The following is a 24071-nucleotide window of genomic DNA, read 5'->3' as shown; positions in this document are numbered from 1 at the left end:
GTCGGCGCGCGGCGCGTTCCAATGACGTCACGGGGCCACTTTCCGGCCGGTGGCAGAGTCGGACTCAAGTTGTGGGGGCTGGGGGAGCCATGGGGGCCACTGGCGACGCCGAGCAGCCGCGGGGACCCGGCGGGGCAGAGCGGGGCGGCCCCGAACTAGGCGACGCGGGCGCAGCGGGGCAGCTGGTTCTCACGGTGAGGACGCCCCCGGGGAGGCCGGGGCTGGGCCTGGGCTCGGGCCGTCTGGGCCTCGGGCTCCCGGGACCCTGGCCCGCGGGCAAGAGAACGCGGCGGCTAGTGCTGCCCAGGGGGTTGGCGTTTTCTCAGTCCGACGACCTGGATTCAAATTCTGGTGCCGCCCTCCTAGCTAGGTGACATGAGCCAGTCCTGTCAACCCCTGAGCTCCAGTTTCCTCTTCTGTGAAATGGAGATGATTAGCGCCGCCTCAAAGTTGTTATGGGGTTGGGGTGTAAATGCGAAGAAAGCGCCCAGCACACCGGCTGCCCCAGAGTAGTCCCTCGGTAAACACTGGTTCCCTTCCTCCTGCCGTCCCAGAAAAGGTGGGTTTGGGACTTTGGAAGCAGGAAACTTTTCCGGAGTTCCTCCACCCCGCAGGGCCTTTCAGCCGCCGCCCTCCCTCCTACCCCAGGGTGGAAGAAGCGCTGAAATTCCCTGAGAAACAGGGGTGTCTAAGTTTAACTTCATACTCACCTTCCACCTCTACTCCAGTGTCACGGGCCTCAGTGACATCTGTTCCCTTGGTCCCCGCAGAATCCTTGGAACATAATGATAAAGCATCGGCAGGTGCAGCGAAGGGGCCGCCGCTCACAGATGACAACAAGGTAAGGCTGGTCCTGGGTATTCACCTCCCAGCACCCTTGGGGTCCCCCCTGCACAGAGCTGGAAAGAGCTCATCAGCCATTAGAAAGAACACTGGACTAGGAAAGAGGAGACTCAGCTTCTGTAACTCTGTGTTGATCTTGGTTGAATCATTGCCCCCTCTGAATTCAGGTACAAAATGGGGAATCATGGATTCAGCAGTGCCTGAGATCCCTAACATTCAGTCGGCTCTGTGGTTGAGGGCTGTAAAAAGGCAGAATAGCAAACAGTAGGATTTTGGGGTTTTCTGTTTTGTTGTTATGCAAACAGTAGTATTTATGTCAGGGAAGGGAGAGAGCACAAGATGGACCTTGGGATGCTGATTATATTTCTTGACAGGTCGTGATTAAGTGGATGTTCTCTACAACTACTCGTTGAAGTGTATAGACTTTGTATCTCATAAAACGCTTTAAAAAATAAAACTCATTTCATAGGGTTATTATGGAAATGGAATAAAAAACCATGTCCGTGTAGTTTGCACAGAACCTGGGCATGTAGCTTGTTTTCAGGTGAAGCTATCTATTATTGTCGTTAAAGGAGCCTGTGTCAGTAATTGGCTGGGCAGACTAAGAAAGATATGTCTGGGACATGACCCCTGACTGTGTCTCCTTCCTGAATGCAGTTTCACAGATCCTGCCATCTCCATGGACCTCCTCCGCGCTGTCCTGCAGCCTAGCATCAATGAGGAGATCCAGACTGTCTTCAACAAGTACATGAAGGTGAGAGGGACAAAGAGGCATGGCCAAGCCTTTCCTACATCACAATCCCCTGGATCTCTCTGCTACACACAGATGTGTAAAGTCTTCCAGTTCTGAACCCCTGAGAACTTTTACCCCTTTCTTTGGGGGTAACTTGAATACCTCTTCTGCCAAGCTATTTTGAGGGTAAAATAATTTAAGTGTAATATGCTCAACACCATGCTTCAAACAAGTGTTTTTGTTTGTTTGTTTGTTGAAGATTTTATTTATTTGACAGAGAGATCACAAGTAGGCAGAGAGGCAGGCAGAGAGAGGAGGAAGCAGGCTCCCTGCAGAACAGAGAGCCCAATGCGGGACTCGATCCCAGGACCTTGGGATCATGACCTGAGCCGAAAGCTGAGGCTTTACCCACTGAGCCACCCAGGTGCCCCCAAACAAGTGTTTTTATTATTTGTGTAACAGTATCAACGTTATTATTATTTAAAATTCCTTTCTAAGCCTCTAAATAAACTTCTGCATGACTCTGATTGTCCCATAGATGCTTCAAGCAGCATATTCAGAATTGACCTTTTTCTTCCTAAACCTCTTCTTGTGTTTATTCATTCAAGAAGTATTCACTGAGCTTCCACCATAATACAGGCACAGTTCAAGGCACTGAGGATGTAGCAGAGAACAAAATGAACAGTGTCCCTGCCCTCTTTAAACAGATATGTACTACATTAGGGAATGCCACAGAGAAGGGGGAGAGAGTGACCAGTGGGAAACAGTAAGGCTGTTTCATAGACTGTGCCCAGGAAGGCCACATGTGAGCAGAGACCTGAATAAGGGAAGGGAAAAACAAGACACATCAGGGAAAAACAGTCCAGGCAGAGGGAACAAGGGCAAATGCCCTAAGGCAGCGGTATGCTTGGCACATTCAAAGCAACAAAGTCTCCATTGTGGCTAGAGCCAGCTGAGCCAGGAGGAGGGTAATAGGAGAGGTAATCAGAGGGGAAAGAGGGGCCCAGTTCATGGAGAACCTTTGAGGCCATGGTAAGAATGTTGGGGTTTACTCTGATTAAAATAGAGGCTCTTGGAGAGTTTTGTGCAGAGTATTTGATGTGAACATTTTTAAAGGGTCACCCTGACTGATGTGCAGAGAATCACCTACAGGAGGAGGCTTGAGATGATGGTGGCTTGAGTGTTAGCAGTAAAGGTGTTGGGAAGGTGAGATTCCACGTGTGTTTTAGAGGTAACAACAAGCTTTGCTGATGATTCAGATGTGTGGGTAAAAGAACAAGAGAAGTGAACGCATATTATCTGCCCTGGGCAACTATAAACACAGCATTGCCACTGGCTTGATATGAGGAAGACAGGAACGAGCAGGGGGAATCAGGAGCTCATTCTGGGACATGTGATGTTTGAATGGGACTACCATTCATTTAGAAGCCGGAAACCAGGGACTCTGCCTTTCCTTCATCTCCCCTGTCCAGCCACAGTCCTGTACATTCCACTTCACAATCTGCCGTGCCCTTCTTCTTCCTCACCTCCGCCTTGGTTCAGGCCTTCATTTTCTCTTACCCAGGCCCCTCCTGTGACCCCTACTGCTGCTCTTCTTCCCCGCTTTCATCCCACCCTCCCTGCAGATGCCAGTGACCTCAAAGGTGTAAATCTAAGGCTGTCACTCCCCTATTTAAAATCCCACAGCAGGGGCTCCTGGGTGGCTCAGTGGGTTAAAGCCTCTGCCTTCCACTCAGGTCATGATCCCAGGGTCCTGGGATCAAGCCCCACATCGGGCTCTCTGCTCAGTGGGGCGCCTGCTCCCCCTCCCCTCTCTGCCTGCCTCTCTGCCTACTTGTGATCTCTCTCTCTCTGTCAAATAAATAAATAAAACCTTTAAAAATAAAATAAAATCCCACAGCAGTCTCCTGGGTGGCTCATTCAGTTAGGTGTCTGACTTCAGCTCAGGTCATGATCTCGGGGTCCAGGGATCAAACCCTGTGTCAGGCTCCCTCCTCAGTGGGGAGTCTGCTCTTCCCTCTGCCCTTCCCACCGCTCCTACATGCAGCACTCCCTCTCTCTCTCAAATAAGTGAATAAAGTCTTTAAAAAAAAAAAAAAGAAAGGAAAACATATTCTTTCCTCAAGAAAATTTCTCTCTAGGGGCACCTGGGTGGCTCTGTGGGTTAAGCCTCTGCCTTCAGCTCGGGTCATGGTCCCGAGGTCCTGGGATCGAGTCCCACATCGGGCTCTCTGCTCAGCAGGGAGTGTGCTTCCCCCTCTGTCTCTCTCTGCCTGCCTCTCTGTGTACTTGTGATCTCTCTCTGTCAAATAAATAAATAAAATCTTTAAAAAAAAAAAAAAAGGGGGATGCCTGGGTGGCTCAGTTGGTTAAGCAGCTGCCTTCGGCTCAGGTCATGATCCCAGCGTCCTGGGATCGAGTCCCACATCGGGCTCCTTGCTCATCAGGGAGCCTGCTTCTCCCTCTGCCTCTGCCTGCTATTCTGTCTGCCTGTGCTTGCTCTCTCTCCCTCTCTCTCTCTCTGACAAATAAATAAATAAAATCTTTAAAAAAAAAAAAAAGAAAAGAAAAGAAAATTTCTCTCTAAACGCTTTTACAATTTTGCATTTATCCCAGCAGCATTTTCGAATGCCTTATGCAGGACCAGATTTCATTCTTAGGTCGAGAGTCCACTTACGGTCACCCCTATATATTCATCACACTGCCCACTTCTCAGGCTGGTTGTAAAGAATCCAGATTGTTTGGGCGCCTGGGTGGCTCAATGGGTTTGGCCTCTGCCTTCGGCCCTGGTCGTGATCCCTCTCTGCTCGGGGGCTCTCTGCTCGGGGGGAGCCTGCTTCCTCCTCTCTCTTTGTCTGACTCTCTGCCTGCTTCTGCCTACTTGTGATCTCTATCCGTCAAATAAATAAATAAATAATCTTTAAAAAAAAAAAAAAAGAATCCAGATTGTTTTAGCTAGCTTTTCACTTTAGCTAGCTTTCACTTAGCCAGTAATCAACACTGAACACCAGTATTCATCTCCAGTTCTTAGGGATTTTTTTTTTTTAAGATTTTATTGATTTATTTGAGAGAGAGATCATGACAGGGAGGAGGGGCAGAGGGACAAGGAGAAGCAGACTCCCCACTGAGCAGGGAGCCCCACAAAGGACTCAATCCCAGGAACCTGAGATCATGACCTGAGCTGCAGGCAGACGCTTAACCAACTGAGTCACTCAGACACCCTAAGGTTTTGTTTTAAAGTGAAACTCGGGACGCCTGGGTGGCTCAGTTGGTTAAGCAGCTGCCTTCGGCTCAGGTCATGATCCCAGCGTCCTGGGATCGAGTCCCACATCGGGCTCCTTGCTCATCAGGGAGCCTGCTTCTCCCTCTGCCTCTGCCTGCCATTCTGTCTGCCTGTGCTTGCTCTCTCTCCCTCTCTCTCTCTCTGACAAATAAATAAATAAATAATCTTTTTAAAAAAAAAAATAAAGTGAAACTCATCTGACTATTCATTTAATTTTGCCTGAAGAATTTTCCTCTTCACCTCATCAGACTTCTAATCCACACCTTCTTGTACTTCTCCTTAGCTGAACATTAACAATATCAGGCATTCGGCCTTGTCAAATATAAAATGAAAGAACATCCCCTTGGGGAGTGCCTGGCCGGCTTACTCAGTACAGCATGCAACTCTTTTTTCTTTTCTTTCCTTTTGTTTTGGGGGTTTTTTTGTTGGTTTTTTTTTTTTTTTAGATTCATTTATTTATTTGAGAGAGAGAGAGAAAATGCAAGTGGGGAGAGGGGTAGAGGGAAAGAGAGAAGTAGACTCCCCACTGAGGGGGAACCCGATGTGGGACTCGATCTCACAACCTGAGATCATGACCTGAGCTGAAATCAAGCGTCAGGCACTTAACCAGCTAAGCTACCCGCAACTCTTAATCTCAGTGTCATGAGTTTAAGCCCCAGGTTGTGGGGGAGGGGGCGCCATGGAGCCTACTCAAAATTTAAAAGAAGAAAGAAAGGAAGAGAGAAAAAGAAAAGGAAAGAAGGAAGGAGGAGAGGAGATGAGAAAAGAAAGTACATCCTCATAGTTGTCGCCTACAGTATACAGGTACCAGAATTTTTCTGTATGACATTGTCTTCTGGAGACACAACTTGGATTCTTATGAATGTGTTCCTGGTGCCTCCATTTGGGACCTCCCATCACCTGTCCCTCAGTGTTTTCAGGCTCTGACTCTCCCTCTTCCACAGTGAAAGAAACTTCTGCCTTCCCCTTCCCCAGCTGATTGGGACTTCGGGTGTCCTGGGGCCCTGGTCAGGTCTCATGCTACCCATTCCACACCTTCTTTTGGCTTGGGCAAGGTCAGAATTCAGTGAGGACCTTCTACTCTCAGGATCTTTTCTGGTCTGCCCTGGGATGTTCACTGCGGGCACTGGCATTCTTTTTTCCTTCTACAGAAGTAGTGCAGGTATGTTACAAAAATTGAGATACTATAGATAAGCAAAAAAAAGAAAGAAATCATCCATAATGTCACTGTTACTTTAATATATATCCTTGCAGGGGCACCTGGGTGGCTCAGTGAGTTAAAGCCTCTGCCTTCGGCTCAGGTCATGATCCCAGGGTCCTGGGATCAAGCCCCGCATCGGGCTCTCTGCTCGGCGGGGAGCCTGTGTCCCTTCCTCTCTCTCTGCCTGCCTCTCTGCCTGCTTGTGATCTCTGTCAAATAAATAAATAAAATCTTTAAAAAATATATATATATATGTGTGTGTGTGTGTGTGTATGTATATATATCCTTGCAGTTTTTTTGTCTTTCTGTATTTGCTTTTTGCTGTTTTATTTTTTTTTTAAGATTTTATTTATTTATTTGACAAAGAGCGAGAGATCACAAGTAGGCAGAGAGGCAAGCAGAGAGCGGGGTGGGGGTGGTGGGGAAGCAGGCTCCCTGCAGAGCAGAGAGCCCGATGTGGGGCTCCATCCCAGGACCCTGAGATCATGACCTGAGCCGAAGGCAGAGGCCTAACCCACTGAGCCACCCAGGTGCTCCTTTTTGCTGTTTTATTTTATTTTATTTTATTTTTTTAAGATTTTATTTATTTATTTGACAGACAGAGATCACAAGTAGACAGAGAGGCAGGCAGAGAGAGAGAGGGAAGCAGGCTCCCCACTGAGCAGAGAGCCTGACGTGGGACTCGATCCCAGGACCCCGAGACCATGACCCGAGCCGAAGGCAGCGGCCCAACCCACTGAGCCACCCAGGCGCCCCTTTTTGCTGTTTTAAATAAATAGGCTCATTCTGTACCAAACATTGCTTCCTTTCCTAAGCAATATATCATGAATGCCTTTTCATGTCAAAAACATACTCTCCTATACCATCTTTACTGTAATTTTTAATATTTGCATATTTCCTAATATGGATGTGCCGTGATTTATTTAAGCTATAATTGACATTTAGGTTATTCTTTGATTCTGCCCTATTTTTTCTTTCTTTTTAAGCAGGCTCCCTGCTGAGCAGAGAGCCCGATTCGGGGCTTGATCCCAGGAACCTGGGATCATGACCTGAGCCGAAGGCAGAGGCCTTAACCCACTGAGCCACCCAGGCGCCCCGATTGTGCCCTATTTACACCTTAATGCTTTAATGGCCATCCACTGGGCACCTCCATGATTGTGATCCTCCTTAAGACAGGATAGATCAGGAAGTGACCGACCCTCGATCTGTCTGATCTGAAAGCCACATTCGTAATCAGTGTTCCCTTCTGTATGAGAGGAAGATAAAAGCTTCTCTCTTATATTCTGTTTCCTTTAAGTTATTGCAGAGTAACAGGTCTTCTGACCTTGTCCTCTGCTGTACTTCTCCCTAGTTCTTCCAGAAGGCAGCACTGAATGTCAGAGACAATGTCGGGGAAGAGGTGGACGCAGAGCAGCTGATCCAGGAGGCCTGTCGGAGCTGCCTGGAGCAGGTAAGACCCAAAGGGACAAGAGATGCAGAGACGTAGGCCCAGGCTTCGTCCTCAGGGCTCTACTAAGAAGTGTGATCACTTCATTCATGGTACTTGGGGGGGGATGCCTGATAAGCCACGAGCCTCCAGAGAGGGCCTGGAGCTGCTGCTGACAGAGAGAAGGGAAGTGGCTCCTCTGTACCCAGTACAGGACCAGTGCTTTCACCTGCACTAGTTTGACGCCCCAGAAGACATATTGTAATCCCTAGTTTCCAGATGAAGAAACTGTGGCTCTGAACAAGCGAGAGTTAGGATAGCCGAGCGCTCTCTCACCTCTGCGAGTGGTGACATCACTCTACAAGTAGTCACAGCCCCTTTTATTACCGTGGGGCCTGTCACCCTTTCTGCCTTCCTGCCTCTTGGGGGGTGCTCGGGAGGTATGACATCAAGTCTAAAAATGCCTGTGTTCCCAAAATAGGAGTGAACCTGTTTGCCTGTGTCAGCTGTTCTTATTAATAGGAATTGTCAGCATCACCCACTTCTGTGGTTAACTGTGAAACCACTGGCTGTCAGAGATGAAAATTTCTACACACTCAGAGCCGCAGAGACGGGTTTGAACTTAGTCCTAGGAGAGTGATTCTCCGGAGATGAGTCATGTCTCCCAGGAGGTGGGCTGGCCAGCTGCTCAGGCACAGCCTCAGAAAAGAGCAAGACCAGGGCCTGAGCTCAGCTTTTGAGAGGGCAGAACTCTAACCATTAGTGCAGTGAAAGCTGATCCGCTTCCCATGGTTTTCTACTTAAGTCTGCCAAACTCCTAGGAGGCCAATTCATTCCTTCAGTCTGGGACTGGAGTATGTTACGATCAGTTGTAACATCTGCTCATAATCAAACATGGAAGTTTGCGAATGTTCTTCTAAGTTTGAACTGAATCAAGATTAAACTAATAAACCTTCAGTCTCGGTTGCATCCCAGAATGCTTTCTCGAGTTTATTTATCTCTCCAGCTCATATAGATCGTGCGCCGTTTCTGTGTCAGGCCCCAACTGCACTATGCAAAATGGACACAGGCCTTACCCCAGCTCCCTGACGTTACTCCAGTTATCATTCAGTAGATCTGGAATTACAAACTGTTCTGAGTGCTGTGAGCACAGGAGGCAATGAAGAGAGTACACTAGAAGGTACGGAACCTGGAGGTAAAAGGAAGCGGAGTACATCCAAGGGACAGAAAGAAGCCAGGGCTGCTGGTTTTCCGAGGGTGGAGAGAAGGGAAGTGGCTCCTCTGTACCTAGTATGGGACCAGTGCTTTCACGTGCACTAGTTTGACGCCCCAGAAGACATATTGTAATCCCTAGTTTCCAGATGAAGAAACTGGCTCTGAACAAGCGAGAGTTAGGATAGCCGAGCGCTCTCTCACCTCTGCGAGTGGTGACATCACTCTACAAGTAGTCACAGCCCCTTTTATTACCATGGGGCCTGTCACCCTTTCTGCCTTCCTGCCTCTCGGGGGGTGCTCGGGAGGCATGACATTGAGTCTAAAAATGCCTGTGATACTTGTTGAAGTTGGAAAAGTAGCAGAGGCCAAATCAAGCCAAATTACAGGTGTGGAGTTCCAAGCAGAAGAGCTGCCTACTGAGATGGGCACTTTGAGAGATCACTCTGGCTGCCATAAGGAGAGTGGTCTGAGACTCTGCCCTAGAGAATGGAAGGGAAATGTATGCAACTCTCCAGGAGTCCCCGGAAGGATGAGATGAAAGTGAACGGGGGGCATGATCTGTACTCCGTGGATGGGTACACCTTTCCCGTCTCCTGAGTCCCCACGTCCACCTCCTGGAGTCCCTTGGCCGGTATCGATATGACTGGGAAGCTGGAGTGTGAAACACACGGTGTGTGATCAGGGCGCAGGAATTGGAGATCGGGAAGGTAGAAAGCCCAAAGTTCAGCAGGAAACCAGATGAATCAAGAAACTTCAAACAAGTCTTTTGACCCTTCTTTTCCTCAGTTTTCTTATCCCTAAAATTGGGAGTAAGAATCCCAGCACCAGTGGTTTGCTGTGAGGATTAAATGAGAAAATATTCATATGCGACCAGCACCACGTGGGTGCGTTACAACAAAGAACATACTACACGATAAATACATGGGAGTTCTGTTCATGGCTATAATACACAGCGGCCTCCCGACAGAGCCTGGTTTTCAGGTAGCCCAGGAAACTTGAAGTTCTTTCGCGTCCCCTCGTCTGAATTGCCCACGGAACTTCTTGTTGCTTGAAAAGATTCTTCACATCAGACGTGAGACAATTAGAGAAGGGTTTTTAGTTTGTTGGGGTTGACTTGATTTGTTTGCCCTTCCTACCGCACATCATGCTCCCTAATCTCCTGGGCTACACCTTTCTGGCTATTTCTCAGGGAGAAAAGGCTGATCTTATCTATATCCTGTTACCTTGCATTTTTTTGTTTGCTCGATTTTGTTTGATGGTAATTGGTTTTTGTTTGTTCATTTTATTTACTTATTTAATTATTTAATACACATCCATTAAGAAAAATTTGGCATGGTAGTTAAGAATGCAGGCTTTCTTTTTATTTGCACTGGCCAGATAGGAGTCCTGGGGTTTTGTTGCTGTTGTTGTTGTTGTTGTTTAAGATTTTATTTATTTGAGAGCGAGCCTGAGAGGGGGAAGGGTCAGAGGGAGAAACGGACTCCCTGCTGAGCAGGGAGCCGGATGCAGGACTCTATCTCGAAACTCCAGGATGATGACCTGAGCTGAAGGCAGTCGCTTAGCCAACTTTACCAGACTAGCTGTGTAACTTGAGGCGAGTTACTTCACCTTACTAAATCTCCGTTTTCTCATCTGCAAAATAGGTGTAGAGGTGCTGCACCGTAGGATTGTTGGGAGGATTAATTGTTGTAATATCTTTAAAGATTCTAGATCAATAGCAAGGACTCAGTAAATGGTACTTTCTGCTGCGACTCCTCCCACAGCCCCCTCACTGACTGTCTTCTAGCTGCACTGGAATCCCTTCTGGTTCTCCAGTACACTGAGCTCAGGGTCTTTGCACTTGCTGTGCTCACTCCCCGCATGCCCTATCCTTAACTCTTTATATAGCTGCCTCCTTTTCTTCAGATTTAGCTCAAATATTGCCTCTCAGAGAGGCCTTCCCTGGCCACTTCATCTAAAGTAACACCCCACCACCACCCCCACCCCACCCCCCATCTCCCCACCTGGGTGGCTCATCAGTTAAGCATCTGCCTTCAGCTCAGGTCCTGATCCGGTCCTGGGATTAAGTGTACTTAGCGGGGAATCTGGTTCTCTGCCTCCCTCTGCACCTTTTCCCGCATCTGGGCCCCCCCCCCCCCCCCCCAACACCCCCCCCCCCCCCCCCCCCCCCCGCTTCCTCTCTCTTACTCTCTCTCAAATAAATACAATCATTTTAAAAATAAAGTAAGGATGCCGGGATGGCTCAGTTGGTTAAGTGTCTGCCTTTAGCTCAGGTCATGACCCCAGGGTCCTGGATCCTGGGATGGAGCCCCTCCTTGGGCTCCTTGCTCAGCAGGGAGCCTGCTTCTCTCCCCCTGCCTGCTGCTCCCCTGCTTGTGCACTCACTCGCTCTCTCTAACAGATAAATAAATAAAATATTTTTTAAAAAATAAAGTAGCTCCTCATTCTCACTCTTTTCCCCACCTCCAGTTAATCTCTATCACCTTGTTGATTTCTACCCCTGACTTCAATCGGAAATTATTAATAGTTCATGAATTTATTTTCTGTCTCCTTTATACCCCCACCTCTGCTAAAAGCTTGAGCTTTACAAGAGCTGAGGCCTAACCTTGTTCACTACAGTTTGCCCCGCCCTAGAATAGGACTTTTAACATGGAGGACGCTGAGTGTGTGCCGAATGATTGCGTGCATTAGTGAAGGAGGAAGCGAAGGAGCAAATGGCAAATGAACAAGCAGGGCTCCTGCTCTCCTAAAACCTACAGCTTGGTTAGGCAGGCAGGTATGAATTACGTTACCGCAAAACATGCACGTAATTTCACATGGAGACTTGTGCACTCTTCACTGCAACGTTTGGAGGAGGTTTATGAGTCTAGTATTGGACTTAGCAAACTTGGGACCTCCATGCATAGACACCAGGCAGACCTTTGTATAAATCTGGAGCTCAATGGAGAGGACACAGCTGAAGAGAAAAAAAAAGCATAGGGTCAACATAGTGTGTCAACTATACTCAGATTTTTTTTTAAAGATATTATTTATTTATTTGACAGACATCACAAGCAGGCAGAGAGGCAGGCAGAGAGATTTGGGGAGGCAGGCTCCCGCTGAGCAGAGAGCCCGATGCAGGGCTGGATCCCAGGACCCTGATACCATGACCTGAGCTGAAGGCAGAGGCTTAACCCTCTGAGCTACCCAGGCGCCCCTGAACTCAGATTTTTTTTTAAATTACGGTATCATCCATGCGTAGATATTAACTGAAGCTGTGAGCGTGATGAGAGCAGATAGAATACCAAATGGAAGAAGACAGAATGAACCACACTGAGGAAGATGAACCAGCAAAGAAGGCTAAGAGAGAGTGGCCAGACAAGTAGGAAGAAAACCAGGGAAGTGTGGCCACAGGAGCCAGTAGGAGAGAGTTTCCAGAAGAGGGGAGTGCTCAGGCTCATCGAATGCCGCGCACGTTCTCTTGTGAGAGAACACAACTCTTCCCGTAACCTGCAGGGCCCTGCTTGCCTCGTTCACGCTCCTCGTTCACGCCTCTCTCCTCTACCCACTATTTGCCAGGCCATCTTTTTCTTCAAACAAGCCGAGTCTGTTCCCACTTTGGGGCTTTTGCCCTCCTCCCTGCTGCTGACACACCTCTCAGCATTTCTTCTCCCCAGCCCAGCCCAGAAAGCTGCCTGCTCAGCACAGCCTCCCCTGACCGCCTACTTAAAGCAGCCCTCCCCTCGCTAGTTCTGTCACATCTGCCTGGGGTTTTTTCTCCGCACCATTTATCACAATCTGTTTATTGTGATATATGTTTATTTATTTGCTTATTATCCAGATCGCCCGCAGAGTAGAAGCTCCGCAAGAGCAGGGACTTTGCATGTGCTGCTTACTACTGTGTCCCCAGCACATCTACACTGGGAGCTCAGTATTTATTAAATGAAAAGCAGCAGCTTATTGAGGAATATGTATTATGTTAACACATTTAGTAAGGAAAAATAATATATAGTATATATTTACATAGGAAAAAGTAATGAAGAATTTACACTGAAATATTAACAGTAGGGCTGTTAACAGAGCTGGCTGGCTCTGTTCGTTGAGCATCTACCTTCGGCTCAAGTCAGCTTCCTGCTGACTTTTTTGCATTCTGCTTCTCCCTCTCACGCTCCCCCTGCTTGTGTTCCCTCTCTCACTGTCTCTTTCTCTCTGTCAAATAAATAAATAAAATCTTTAAAAAGAAAAAGGAAAGAAGTATTAACAGTAGTCTGTAGATACAGAGATTTCAGGTTTGGTGTGGGGGTTTTTTGTATAGTTTCATCTTTAATTTTTCAGCAATGATCATTAATTATAGTTGACCCTTGAACAAAATTAGGCAGGGGTGATGGGCACCAACTTCCTGCAGTGTAAAATATACAAATACACGTAACGTCCTTCCTTTTTTTTTTTTCTTTTTTAAGTAATCTCTGCACCCAACATGGGGCTCAGACTCATGACCCCAAGATCAAGAGTCGCATGCTCTAGCAGCTGAGCCAGCCAGGCGCCCCCACATATAAACTTTTGACTCCAAAAACTAGCAGCTTATGTTGACCAGAACTACCTTACCCATAACATCAACAGCTGATTAACACATATTTTGTATGTCATATGATTTATAGATTGTATACTTGCAATAAAATAACCTAGAGAAAAGAAAATGTTACTAAGAAAACTGTAAGAAAGAGAAAATACATTTGCGGTACTGTACTGTTTTTATGGAAAAAAAACTGTGTAAGTCAGCCTGTGCAGGGTCAAGGGTCAACTGAAGTTTTTAGAAAGAAGGTAGGTATCTATGTATATGCATCTCTCAAGATGCTTTTGTACTGATCATGAAAACATTTCAACCCAATCTGGAGTTTATCCCAGCTGTTACGCACCACAATAGTGACTGTTAACACTTGGTCTTTTCTTTTCAGGCTAAACTACTGTTTTCTGATGGAGAAAAAGTAATACCCAGATTGACCCATGAGCTTCCAGGGATAAAGGTCAGAATCGCTGGGTCTGGGATGTTGCAGGGGGAGAGCGAGGAGGCTGGGAGGCAGGTGAACTCTCTGGGCCCAGGGAGCTTCCACATACAACGCACTTGTAGGACGAGCTCCAAACGGCGTCATGCTGGGAGAGCTCTGGAGGCCCAGCCCAGGGAGGGGCCCAATGAGGTAGTGCAGGGCTTTGCCTTCAGCAGCCCCTGAACCTGCCCATCCCAGGCACTGGCTCGCCACTGACCCCCCCTTTCCATTTTCCTCCAGCGCGGCCGACAGACAGAAGAGGAATGTGCCCATCGAGGAAGCCCTGTTCCCAAAAAGGTAACTCATCTCCATGCTTTCTGGCTGGGAAAAGACCCTACGACTCCAGAAGATAGAGGGCTTCCTCCATGCATCATGGAGGCCTTTCTAGCATGAGAAGCAGGACCCCTGGAGGCTGTTAACTCTCCCTGTTCGCTCTCAAGCATCATTTGGTCTCTTTGGAAAACCATCTCCACCAAGTGACTCTAGGCCTGCCAGTGGCGTGGGGTGGGGCTTCCCACGGGGTCAGGCCTCTGACAGCTGTTCTTTCTGGCAGAGGAAGGGACGGCCTCCTGGACACATGCTGTCAAACGACCGGGCAGCCGCTGGCCTGGTGTGAGTAGGGGCCGGCAGTGCCGGGAGAGTGGGGAGGGGGTGGGCCTGGAGGGAGAGAGGCCGGAGATCCTCGCCTGCCAAAATCAGATCCCACTGTTTGAGTCACCGTGGGGGAGGGTTAGTCTGGTTTGAGGGCCGGGGAAAGAAGGCAGCAGGGAGGACATTGTTTTATCCTGCTTTTGCCCCAGAACCGTTCTGCCCAGCTTGATTTAAGACCAGAGCTGTTTTTATTGTGAGTACATACTGAAGGCTCATGACGTGTTGTAACTTCTCTAAATATCTTACATACTTTACCTTCTAACCCTTACAGCCACCCACTAGTGAAGGTATAGGTAATTTTGTAAATCAGGAAACAGACTCAGAATTTTTGTCCAAGGTCAGCCAATTAATAATGAGCAACATTGTACTACAAAGGTTTTGAAGCAACAGAATCTTTTTTTCAAATAAGACTTTACGTGGAAGTCTGATCGAGAAAGCCACATTAATCTAGTTGGGAGCAGCGGGGACTGTCTGAAACCACTGGCTTAGAGACACAGAGCAGTAGAGCAGTGAGGCCGCCACACTGTGGCTTGGTCTCCCCACCCCACCCCCAGGCAGCTCCGTGGCTCCCAAACATGGGGGAAGGGCAGTTGCTGTTGTTCCCTCCTTTTCACAGAGAAGGAAAGGACGGCTCAGAGAGCTTCCTGGACCTGCCCTCATGGCTAGGTAGTCAGTAGCCATGGTAGTCAGGTAGTCAGTACCAGCTCTGACTGGTAGTCAGAGCCAGTCCTAGAATGCCTTTTTGCCTTTGTACCTCCTCAGTGGGTAACCAGGAGGAAAGACCACCAGGGCCAAAGTGAGAGTGTGTGAGGAACTCCTACCACCACCAGCAGGCTTTGTTCCAGTCCTAGGCCTCACCTCGGAGAATTTACCTTTCTTCTTTCCTTCCAATCAGATGGAAACCAAAATCCTGTGAACCGATTCGCCGAGAAGGCCCCAAGGTATGATTATGTGAGCGTGGCAGTGACCACTATCCCAGGGAGACCCAGTCAAGGTTCTGGACCCACCATGAGGGAACGGGCTAGAGTGTGAGGGAGGTACACACGCCATTCCAGAGCCATCCACCTATTCCCCAACCTCCACCCTATACCCACACCCCCCCTCTGGCCTCCCAGAAGGATCTTAAACAGGGATTGGAACTAGGGGTGCTTAATATAAGACAGGCCCTGCACTAAATCTTTTGTATGTCATCTCATTTAATCTTTATAACAATCTTCTGAGATAGATTCTGTTACCCTTCTGTGGTGTAGTGTATTAAGTGTAGTTATCGTATACACTTAATACCCTTGAACTTAATGAAGGCTCAGAGACCTGCTCAGAGTCACACAGCTGCTAGATGGTCAAGCCAAATGTCAAAGCCAAGGTCCATTGCCACCAGAGCCTATGGTCTTAACCATTAGCCTCTCTTGGCTCCAGAACAGTTGTTTGCAAGCTCTTTTAGCAGTAGAATCCTTTCTTCAAATAAAGCCACGAATGGAAGCCCAGTAAGGTAAGCGAAAGCTCCACTGGCCTGGTGGAGGCTCTGTCTGGTAGAAATGTTCCACCTCCTGTGTTACTGGCCCTCTCTGCACTCACACCAGTGACCGTGCCTTTTGTCTTCAACTCTGCTCCCCTCGAGCTAATAAACCTGCATTTCCCTGATCTTTGTGTTCCTCTCCAGACATCCCTTCTCCCTCTCATGAGTCCTTCTTCCTCAGCCGTGAGCCTTGTACGTGGGCATCCCTCAGAGTCGTCTCCCTGGCCCACTCCTGCACGTCAGGTTCCGTGAGTGCTCTCAATCATTCACTCTCAGGATCTCAGGGACCAATGTGTGCCGAGGTCACCATACCTCTTTGTCCCACATGTCTCTTTCTGGTTTAGAATTTACGTCTCCTGCTGTCTGCTAGACCTCCCTGCCTGGAGCTTCTGCAGCATTTCAGACTCAGCCTATCTAAATTTGCAGTCAGAATCTTTCCTCATAGACCGTCTTTGACATTCTCCACTTCAGTCATCTTTCCCTCTTCCCCTCCTTCCCATCTGTGTCCCCTCGAGGCCTGGCTGATCCCACTCCCCACATAGATCCCAGTTCCTCTTCCCTCCTTGTCATCCTTACTGCCGTCTGAGCTCAGACCCTTCTCTTGTTTCAGAAATGCTTTAGTCCAGCAACCCCTAAACTGCTCCCTGCCTGTAGTCTTGCCACTTCGAACGCATCAGCCGTGTGTGGGCGAGTGAGCGGTCTTTAAATCAAATCTGGCTCTCCTTATTTAGAAACCTCAGTGACTCCCCGTGGCCTACAGAATGAATAAAGTGCAGACCCCTAAAAGCAGCACACTTGAGACTCGGGAGGGCCAAAGCCTTTTGCTTTTTCTCTGTCCCCTGCCAAGGGCTGAAGGAAGGGATCCAGCCTGTTGCTGAGAGGCACCGCGTCCCTCCCCTAAATGAGGCTGCGAAGGAACCAGCCAGCTCTTACCTCCTCCTGGTTGTTTTCCTTTCCCACCCCAGTTTATTTTTTGTGTCTCCTCTAGCTCGTATCTCTGAAGCCATTTATTGAACTGTCATGTGCCACCCGATCCTCTAGTAAAAACAAAAACAGACTTTCCCTTTCGGAGGAGTGGGGGGGAGGAAGCACATCCGGGCCTCTAGCCCCTCTCTGCTTCTCCCTCCTACCTCATTTGTTGCCTCTCCCTAATCTGTGCTCTCTCTCCTTTTACTACACAGAACCCCTCATGGTCTCTCCAGCCTGCCAAGCCCGCTCTCGCTTCCTACCATTCATACTGTGCCGCCCTTTCTTCCTCCCCTCGGCCCTTCCAGAATTAACCTGGGAATTAAACTCTGCAAGAGAGCCTTCCTGTTGCCCTCCCCCATGGCATCCCTCACACCCAGCATCTGTATCCCTGCCTGTCTCATGCTGGTTTAATTATCTATACATAATGTCTGTGGCCCCCAGAGAGCAGAGACTATCTTACTCATCTCTTTATCCCCAATATCTAGCCCAGCATATTGTCAATACTTGGTTTCTTGATTCAGCTGTTCAGAATAGTGGACGAGGATGGTGATGGGAGAAGAGCATTTCCATCCTGCCCACCAGGTAAACCTCACCTCACCAGCCTCTCTATCTTTTGCATAGTGGGACCCAGCCCGGCTGAATGAATCTACCACCTTCGTGTTGGGATCTCGAGCCAACAAGTAAGTTCGAGAGCTTTGGTGCTGAGGGGGCGGGGCAGCTTGGGGGCCTACCCCTAGGACTGCAGAGGATGGAATCCTTACACTCCTCTGTCCCTTTTCAGGGCCCTGGGGATGGGGGGCACGAGAGGAAGAATCTACATCAAGCACCCGCACCTCTTTAAGGTAGGCGAGTGCAGGGGGTGAGGCGGGCCACCGCAGTGCACGCTGGGAGCTCCGGACCGCACAGAGAAGCTCGGAACAGACACTGATCTGGGAGTCGGGGCTTCTGCGCTCTAGCTACCCCTCTGCCCTTAACCTTTACCTTTTGGAATTTACTGAACATTCTGCCCCTCAGTAACAGCTACTTTTCTTGTATGCTTAGTGCAGACCAGACAGGGTTCGGGCGCTGCACTTCCATTATCTCCGGGAGCTATTCTTTAAAACGGAGATGGCTATCATTGTTTCGCAATACATAAAAAAATAAAAACAGAGGTAAAGAAAGGCTAAGTGACTGGCCCAAAGTTACTTAGCCGGTAAGGGATAAGTCTAATGTGAGTAGGATTCCAGTCTGGGTCTGTCTTCCCCAAAGCCTGAGCTCTTAACCATTACCTTATTCAATTGTATGTAAAATAAAGAGAGTGGAGCACGGGCGGGCACAGTTCTAACCCTTTTCAGAGAGAGGTCCTTAGGTCTGTCCTATTTAAGAAAATAATGGGGGGCAGGATAGCAATCACCCCTTAAATGAATTTGTGTTTTTTCCATCACAAAAGTATCCAAATATATTAGAAAAATAGTAGTGCGTGTGTGTTCAAGATGTGTTTTTGCACCCATACATAAGGCTTGGGGTCACAGAATTACGGCTCTGTCTACTACATTCTGTGCAAGTTCAGGTTCTTTGAAGGGTGGACCTGCTGCTGCTTTTTCAGTCTTATATCCTGAGAGCCTCAGCACCTAGACGGTGTGGCCTACCTGCTACTTCATTTTCCTTTCAGCATCTTCACTCCTGCTGTTCCCTCTGATGACCTTCCTCCCCTCCAGGCTTAGATCTCTGCCTGACTCTTCTGTAGATCCACCTCTTCCAAAACCCTCTTGCATCATCCCCCAAGTGTGTGTGCTCCGGCACCTCCTTGGAACTCTAGTAGCACGATGGTTAGAAGTGTGGCTTCAGCCCTGTTTCCACCGCTTGGTAGCCGTGTGACCTTGGTCAAGCGGCTTCACATTTCTTTCTTTATTTTCTTTTTTTTTTTTTAAGATTTTATTTTTTTGTTTGACAGACAGAGATCACAAGTAGGCAGAGAGGCAGGCAGAGAGAGAGGGGGGAAGCAGGCTCCCCGCTGAGCAGAGAGCCCGACACGGGGCTCGATCCCAGGACCCTGGGATTATGACCTGAGCCGAAGGCAGAGGCTTTAACCCACTGAGCCACCCAGGCACCCCTTAATTTTTTTTAAAGATTTTATTTATCTATTTGACAGACAGAGATCACAAATAGGCAGAGAGGCAGGCAGGGTGGGAGGAAGCAGGCTCCCCACTGAGTAGAGAGTCTGATGTGGGGCTCAAACCCAGGACCCTGAGATCATGACCTGAGCTGAAGGCAGAGGCTTAACCCACTGAGCCACCCAGGCGCCCCATTTCTTTTTCTTTCTTTTTTTAATTCAGTTTAGTTACCATATGGTGTATTACTAGTTTCAGAGGTAGAATTTAGTGATTAATCAATTGCATGTAACACCCAATTCTCTTTCCATCAAGTGCTCTCCTTAATGCCCGTCACCCCTCCCCTCCAGCAACACTGTTTCCTAGAGTCAAGAGCTTCTTAAGGTTTGCCGTCCTCTCTGTTCTGTTCTTATTTTATTTTTCCTTCCCATTTCTGAGCCTGTTTTGTTATCTACAAAAATAGAAAGATACAATCCAACCTTGTAGGCTTGGTAGAATAAGAGGAGAGTGCAGGAAAGCTCCCAGGGCACCGCTGACACATGGCAAGGCTCCGTAAATGTTCGTGATTACCGGCACACATTCCCAATTCTTTGATCTACCGTTTGTAATGAACTGCCAACCCGCATTCATTACGAGTGGGGACGATCTCTCACTGTAATCTTTCGAGTCTAAGAAGTGGAAGGAAGGGGGCATGTGGGTGGTTCAGTTGGTTAAATAACTGCCTTGGGCTCCAGTGATGATCCTGGAGTCACAGGATCGAGTCCCACATCCAGCTCCCTGCTCAGCAGGGAGTCTGCTTCTCCTTCTGATCTCTCCCGTCTCACACTTTCTCTCATTCTCTCTCTCTCTCTCGAATAAATAAATAAAATCTTTTAAAAAAAGATTTAAAAAATTTTTTTTAATTTTAAAAAATTTAAAAAATGTTTTTAGTTGTTTTACTTTTCATTCTCTATTAGTGACGACAGGCATCTTTTCATTCATTTAGCTTCCCTTTGTACTTCCTCTGTAAACTGCCTCTTGTATCTTTTGCCCATTTTTCTGTCCTCCTGAAGGCATTATTCAAATTTTTCTTTTCCTTTTTAGCTTTTTTTATTATAGAAATAATATGTAAACCCATTCTTATTATAAAAAGACCCAATATGCAGAAGCTACTAGGGAACAAACCACCAGGTTCCCCTTCAGCCTTGACTCAGAGTCTCCTCCCCTTGAGGCCAGCAGCAGCATCCTCCAGGCTCTCCCTGTGCACACACGTGGGTGGAGGGTGTGTCCTTCAGTGATATTTTATGTTATTGACTGTACACATCAATAATACATGTATGACTACATATTGTTCTCTGATCTTATTTTTTCACCCAAAAATTCATTCATTCTTCAGACATGTATTTATTGAGTGCTAAACATTCTCAAAGTGCTAGAGATAAAACAGTGAACAAAATGGACACACAAGACTCCTTACCCTCGAAGAGCTACATTCTAGTACAAGGCCAGGTATGGCTTGTGAGCCAGATCCAGCCAGGAGCCTGTTTCTGTCCAACTCGAGTTTTTTATATTTTTAAAGGGTGATCTAAAAAAATAGAAATGGGGGTTCCTGGCTGGCTCAGTCAGTGGAGCATGTGACTCTTGATCTTGGGGTTGTAAGTTCAAGGCCCAAGTTGGGTGTAGAGGTTACTTAAAAATAAAATCTCTAAAAACAGTTAAAAAAATAAAAATGAAGGACGTGTGACAAAGATGTATGTGGCCAGCAAAGCCCAAAATATTTACTAGCTGGTCCTTTACAGAAACGGTGGGTTGACCACCTTCAATCTGTGGGTAATGTCTTAAAAGATTTGTCCATGTTATTAAATTAAGTCTCCCTCATTTTATTTTTAACAGCTGTGTAGAATTCATAGAATAGATATTCCATAATTTATTTCATTACTCCCTTGTAGTGGATATTTATGTTTTTCCAACAGTTTTGCTATTACAAATGCTGCTATCCCAAACATCCCTTGTGTACATGTGTGGGGGATTCTGCAGGATAAACCCCTGGAAGTGGGACTGAAATTGGGTTAGAAAGCGCTTACTTTTAAATTTTTTATTAATATTTACATTACTTGGGAAGTGAAATAATTATTTACACTCAAAGGGTAGTAACCATACAGATTTCCCAGCTTTGTCTCTATTTCAAATGTCCTACCTATTTTCTAAAACCTACCTTTATTGAGCACTTCCTGTGTGTCAGATACTGTCTTTACCACTTTTTTTTAATGCATTTTTTTAAAGAGTTTTTATTTATTTATTTGACAGAGATCACAAGTAGACAGAGCAGCAGGCAGAGAGAGAGGGAGGAGCAGGCTCCCCGCTGAGCAGAGAGCCTGATGTGGGACTCGATCCCAGGACCCTGAGATCATGACCTGAGCCGAAGGCAGAGGCTTAACCCGCTGAGCCACCCAGGCGCCCCTCTCTTTACCACTTTTTATGCACGATCTCATTTATCCTTGACAAGCTCCTGAGTATTAATACTGTTGGTTTCACAGATGAAGAAACTGAGTCTCAAGGAAATTTCTGCCCAGGTTGACACCATCTACTAAGAGGCAGGGACCAGAATATAAACCTAATTCCAAAATGAACTTCTTACCCACAGTGCTGTTCTGCCTCCCCCAGAGCATGACCTGTCCTGAGTTTTGTTTCAGAAAATATGGTTACCATAACATTTCACACATGTGGCAAACTACCTCAGGTCATTTTTTGAAAAAGGGTAGAACTCTGGAATAGTAGTCACCGGTCTGACCAGTTGCCAGAGTGCTGTGCTTTGAGAATGGAAGGGGTAGGAAACTTGCTAAATCTCTGGGATTTGGGTCCTGTCCCCTGGCCTCCTGGGCTCAGCTCCGCTCACTGTGAAGAGCTTGGCGAGCCCTCTGCATTCACCGGGCTGGGACAAGGTCTTGCTGAGAGTTGCTCTGAGACCAAATGAGGATCCTCCCACTAGTCTTAACATCTGCGACTTCATCCCTTGCAGTACGCAGCCGACCCCCAGGACAAGCACTGGCTGGCTGAGCAGCATCACATGAGGGCAACAGGGGGGAAGATGGTAAGCACTGTTCACACATGCCCTGTCAGAGACCCACCCAGCCCGGGAGCCATGGGTCCCGCTGTTGGTGGCAGCTTCCTTCCATGTCTGAGACTCCCTGAGCCTGATGAATGTGGAAAGGGAGACTTGTCAGGGTGGAGAGGCCCCTTCCCACTGAAGACTGGACTTATTCTGTGGATTCCCTTCCCACTCACCACTCCCTCACTCCCTCCAACATCATCCCTCATATTCAGATTCTATTAGCTGTGCATCAGAATGGCAGGTGCCCGACACACAGAACGCTACTTTTCCCTCGTATGCCCATTGACAGATGCTTCTCACGGATCACCACCTTTGCCACTAGACACAGCTGTAGGCTCTTCCCCCCAACACAGTGCTCCAGGGAGCACCTTCTGTCTGCAGGAGTTAGCACATGTGGTGAAACCTGTTTGCCACGCCTAGCACCCCCTTCCAGAATCACCTCTGCTTAAAAAGTTCTTAGCTCATCAAGCAAAGATCTTGGGAAAACCATGGTTGCAGGTGTTCTGAAACTAGCAGGGCTTTGTTGTCATACGCGGTGTTCCCCACCTGAGGATTCAGTCCTACCATGGGACTGCTCCTGTTAGAATTCAGGGGCCTTGCAGACAGTGTGCCTTCTCCTTCCTGGCAAGGAAACTATCTTCTGTTTTACTACTGGGCTTACTCCTATACCCCGTTTCAGAAGATTTCAGGGAGCTTACCACTGATAAAATGCAACATACGTAAATAAGAAATAGATGGGGAAAAGGAAAGATGGGATCTAATGTTAAGCCATGAGCAAAAGTAGCTTTAAAGGGGGTGTTTTTTTTTTAATAGCTGACTTAGGAAACCAGCACACTTTTGTGCATTTTTGCAAATTTAACTCTAGGCCTTCTCAAGGACATCTCATTGGTTACAGAGTTCACACTGCTCATAAGATGACAGATTACTCCAGGGACACACAGTCCTGACCCTAAGACTAGAAAGAACTGTCTCCCACGGGAGATTTTCCCACAGACTCTGTGTGGTAAGCACATGAGAGGGCTCCCTCCCCCTGCAGCCATGGCACTGTGCCACAGCCATGCTGCAGGCAGCTGGTAGGAGACAGCCGCGCAGCTTCTCACGTTTGCCCTTTTGCCACGAAGTTCAAAACCATATCATCTCACTTCCATACTTAACATACAGCTTCCTCCTCCTGATTCTGTTTCCATGTGTGTTTTGCTAGCTCTCTTGCCATTTCATGTTAAACCACCTCAGAGTCCTTTTTTTTTTTAAGAGGAGGAGGAGGCTGTAAGGAAGTCGCCCATCCCAGCTCCCTTACCCATCAAGTTTCTGTTTGAGTGAAAGGTTGTCTCAGGGAGCTATTCTCCAGTCTCTCCCTACTCACTCCCCCCTCAACTGTAAATGAGGCCCCTCTCCCTTCCAGCCCTTACATTAAGCACATGTTTAATAAAGTGATATTGAGTTGAAATGAATCAGAGGCAATGATCACTCTCCTTTGCTCTTGCCCTAGGCTTACCTCCTCATTGAGGAGGACATCCGGGACCTCGCGGCCAGTGATGACTACAGGTGAAATCGGTCATCGGTACCCTGCCCCACCCCCCGCAGTAGCCCCTTGGGATGCGCTTGGGCCTCCACCCACCCTTGCTTCAACTCTCCTCCTCGATGTCTATTCCAGAGGATGCCTGGACCTGAAGTTGGAGGAGTTGAAATCCTTTGTGCTACCCTCCTGGATGGTTGAGAAGATGCGGAAGTACATGGAGACACTACGGACAGAGAACGAGCATCGTGCTGCTGAAGCACCTCCACAGACCTGACCGAAGCCAGGTCCCCTGGCTGCTCTTGGCAGCCCTCTTCCAAGACCCTGTCACCCACATGGCTGAGGCCACTGCTGGGACTGCTCCTGGATGGATCTCAGCGGCATTAAGCTGTGCCTGGGCTAGTCTGTAGTGACTCACTACAGAGCACCCCCACACTGGCACGTGGTTCTATATTTCTAAAGTTATTGGGTTAAGAAGCAATTAAACAGTTTGTAATAAACAGACAGTGAGCT

General features: G+C 47.8%; 1 protein-coding gene across 1 annotated transcript; it reads left to right on the top strand.

Moving 5' to 3' along the window:
• Window positions 1-45: 45 nt before the first annotated feature.
• On the top strand, window positions 46-24062 carry LOC111141663 (deoxynucleotidyltransferase terminal interacting protein 1). The gene is made up of 13 exons (XM_022494399.1): window positions 46-194; window positions 771-841; window positions 1501-1597; window positions 7412-7510; window positions 13636-13704; window positions 13966-14022; window positions 14279-14337; window positions 15272-15317; window positions 17483-17541; window positions 17643-17703; window positions 21950-22021; window positions 23532-23587; window positions 23697-24062. Exons 1-13 carry the CDS (start codon window positions 90-92, stop codon window positions 23833-23835), a joined length of 990 nt encoding a protein of 329 aa, XP_022350107.1. The 5' UTR covers window positions 46-89; the 3' UTR covers window positions 23836-24062.
• The last annotated feature ends 9 nt before the right edge of the window (window positions 24063-24071 follow it).

The sequence above is a fragment of the Enhydra lutris genome, unplaced genomic scaffold (genome assembly GCF_002288905.1).
Source record: "Enhydra lutris kenyoni isolate GAN:26980312 unplaced genomic scaffold, ASM228890v2 scaffoldscaffold6, whole genome shotgun sequence".
Taxonomy (NCBI): Eukaryota; Metazoa; Chordata; class Mammalia; order Carnivora; family Mustelidae; genus Enhydra; species Enhydra lutris.
This window is presented reverse-complemented; position numbering and strand designations above follow the sequence as displayed.

What these genes read in the sequence shown, in the direction of transcription:
- LOC111141663 (XM_022494399.1), top strand. Translation starts at nt 90, where the DNA reads ATGGGGGCCACTGGCGACGCCGAGCAGCCGCGGGGACCCGGCGGGGCA. An exon ending in TCTTCAACAAGTACATGAAG is followed by an intron (nt 1,598 to 7,411) that starts GTGAGAGGGACA and finishes ACTTCTCCCTAG; the next exon opens with TTCTTCCAGAAGGCAGCACT. An exon ending in GGGCAACAGGGGGGAAGATG is followed by an intron (nt 22,022 to 23,531) that starts GTAAGCACTGTT and finishes CTCTTGCCCTAG; the next exon opens with GCTTACCTCCTCATTGAGGA.